We start from the raw sequence: 3,104 nt of genomic DNA on the forward strand, positions 1-3,104 counted from the left end.
CAGGCACCCACTGACGGCTTTAGGGCCTCTACATTCGTTTGCATTTCCCAGGATCTTACACGAATGGAATCTAATCTAGTCTGTCCTCTGTGTGTCCGTCACTTCGCATACTTACTTGGAGATGCGGTCATTCTGTGGCACTTGTCCGTAGTTCATTTATGTATATCTCTGAGGGACAGCCCATCGTCTAGGCCAGTGGTTAGCAAACCGCGGCTCGCGAGCCACAGTTTGCCGACCACAGGTCTAGGCGGATGGGCCACCGTTTGCCTGTCCACCTGCGGATGGACCTTTGGGCTGTTTCACTAGTTGGTTCAGAGAGGATGTATCTGGTCCCTGTCACTTCCTCTGGGCCTGAAGCAGAAGTACCTGTGGGCAAGTTTCTGAACTTTCCTAAACGTCTGTGTTCTCATCTATGAAGAGGACGAGGGTGTCTGGCTTACGTTTTAGCGCGGGAATCGCATGCGGCTGTCTGTGCGGTGCCTGGCGCGTGGCAGACACTCGCTCACACGTGGGCCCTTCCTTCTCGGCACCGGCTTGGCCTCTGCCTGGTGTGACCCTGAGTTAGACCCCGATGACCCGAGCTCCGGTCGGGGTCTCTGTGATGAGCAACCAACGCAGACGGTCACACCTGGGTCATTCAGGTTCCAACTCGATCAGTTTCAGGATCCTGCGGCCCAAGGACACACCTGTCCTCCTTTCACTGGGAATTTCCTCCCCTGCAGTCCCATCCGGTCCCACCCACAGGCATTCCTCGTTCGCTCATAGGACGAATCGGTACATGTTAGAGTTTGGTGACATGTGCTGGACGGAATGTCAGGGAACCATGGCGTCTGTCACCCGGCGTGATTTTGTTGGGCTTTCTACTAGACCTTTTGCTTTCTCTTCTCTTTTTCCAAAACCTCAGATTCCCCGAGCAGCTACTGAAGGACAGGTGAGTGTCTGCCAGGCCCTAACCCTTCTCTGGTCCTCTCTCCCCGACAGTGTCCGGGGGCCGCAGCCGCCTGCACCTCATCGACCTGGGCAGCTGTGTGAAGGCGCTCAGCAAGAACCGCGACGGCGGCGCGGGGCTGTGCCTGTCCCTGTCCGCGCTGGGCAACGTCATCCTGGCCCTTGGTCAACGGCAGCAAGCACGTCCCCTACAAGTAGGCGGCGCTCCCCGGAGGGGGGGGCGGGCCCGTGTGGTGCCGGGGGGGGGGGGGGGGGCATGGACGGTCGGGACCGCGTGTTAGTTCACTGCCAGAAACCAGCCTTCGCTGACAGCCGTGTGATGCGTGATCCTCCAAATTCAACAACGATGGGAATGCTGACGTCCACCCCGTCCTGGCTTTAGGCTGCTCAAGTCAGAGGGAACAGGAAGGCGCCTGAGTTGAGGTCTCCAGTCGCAATGGCCCTTGGTGGGTTTGTACCCATTGCACGGATGTCCCTGTCTCATGGTGATGAGAGCAAGGGGCAGATGATGGGCTGGCCCACCCCTGAGGACGGGGGCGGCCAGATTTAACCAATGACACTACTGGCTGCCAAGTTAAGTTTCAGATAAACAGCAAATCACCTTTAGTATAATTGTGCCGCCCAGAATTGCAGGCGGTGTGTGGGAATCCTGTATTTTATCTAAGAACCCTACGGAGCAGAGCTTAGAAAGCTGGGGGACTACCACCCATCGTCTGTGCAAATGCGTTTCCCACTGTGGGGGTTTCTTCCCTCTTTCTGGACCTTCACTCGGCATGAACTGGGGTTGTAGCTGTACATCCGAGGACGTGTCCCGGGATGATACAATGCGTGGGAAAGGTTTTGTAAAATTCAGAACGCCGTGACCAGTAACCAGCGAGACTAATCGGGAGCCATCCTTGTCTGTTTAAATGGAAATGACACCTGGGGTCACGGTTTCCATCTGTAACAGCCTCCAACTGTGAGGTGCTGCTGTGTGTGTGTGGGGGGGGGGGGCGGGGAGGTGGGCCAGGCAGCGTATTCCCATGACTGAGACTCAGCCCGTCCTCGAGTCCTCTCGCTCCTCTGCCCTGAGTGGAGGCCAGCACCGTCTCATTCCCACCAGGATCACTGTGGACTGGCGGGAGGAGCTTAACCGGCAATTTTAATTCTTGAAATTTGGAATCCTACTTGGATAAATCTAGAAATGGTTCCCCCAGCCCTTTTCTATGAGAAAAAATCCAAGTTGAAGGTTTATGAAGTTTCATCCAATATTATTTCTGCAGTTGAATATGCGCAACTTGTAATAAAGAAAGAGAGGGAAGGAAGGAAGGGAGGGAGGAAGGGAGGGAGGAAGGAGGAAGGAAGGAGGAAAAGGAAGGCTGTTTGGTACTGTCCGGGTGGAGACCTTAGAACGAGAGTTACTGACCCTGGTTGGTTTCCCCGTCCATACAAATGGAAACATGCCTATTACGGTGGTAACATAAATGATAATAATGCAGATAAAATTCCAGATACCACCCTCTGAGGTCACTGATGAAGTGTTTTACCTATTTCTCTTCCCCGTTGTTTCCGCGGTGCCATGCTTTTATGATTTCAGTGTTTGTTGGGTCAATGCTGGGAAGGATGGATGGATATGAGCCTATGCAGTCACTTTTGCTTTTCAGCGGTTCTCAACCTGTGGGTCTCGACCCCTTTGGCGGTCGAACGGCCCTTTCACAGGGGTCGCCTAAGACTATCCTGCATATCAGATATTTACATGACGATTCATCACAGTAGCAACATGACAGTGATGAAGTAGCAACGAAAATAATTGTATGGTTGGGCCACCACATGAGGAACTGTATTTAAAGGGCCAGAAGGTTGAGAACCACTGCTTTAGATGAAGGAACTTCCTTTTGGTTAGAGTTGGGCTTTAGTATAAACATGTAGGGAAACATTAAGAACTCTCTTAGGCCCGGCTGGCATGGCTAGGTAGTTGAGCGTCGACCTTTGAACCAGAAGGTCATGGTTCAATTCCCGGTCAGGGCACATGCCCGGGTAGTGGGCTCGAGCCCCATTGGGGGCCGTGCAGGAAGCAGCTGATGGATGATCCTCTCTCATCATTGATGTTTCTCTCCCTCTCTCCCTCTCCCTTCCTCTCTGAAATCAATATATATATGTATGTATGTATGTATGTG

The 3,104-nt window shown here is 53.3% G+C and overlaps 1 protein-coding gene across 1 annotated transcript in view; it reads left to right on the forward strand.

The window, feature by feature from the left end:
• Nucleotides 1-981: 981 nt before the first annotated feature.
• The window catches only part of LOC102417261 (kinesin-like protein KIF26B), a gene marked incomplete at its 5' end in the record, with an annotated part of 35,696 nt that continues 33,573 nt past the window's right edge, over nt 982-3,104 (forward strand). Inside the window, 2 exon segments of the mRNA XM_006106566.2 lie at nt 982-1,109; nt 1,111-1,142. Coding sequence (XP_006106628.2) covers nt 982-1,109; nt 1,111-1,142 — 160 coding nt within the window.

Source organism: Myotis lucifugus, unplaced genomic scaffold, assembly GCF_000147115.1.
Source record: "Myotis lucifugus unplaced genomic scaffold, Myoluc2.0 scaffold_848, whole genome shotgun sequence".
Lineage (NCBI taxonomy): Eukaryota > Metazoa > Chordata > Mammalia > Chiroptera > Vespertilionidae > Myotis > Myotis lucifugus.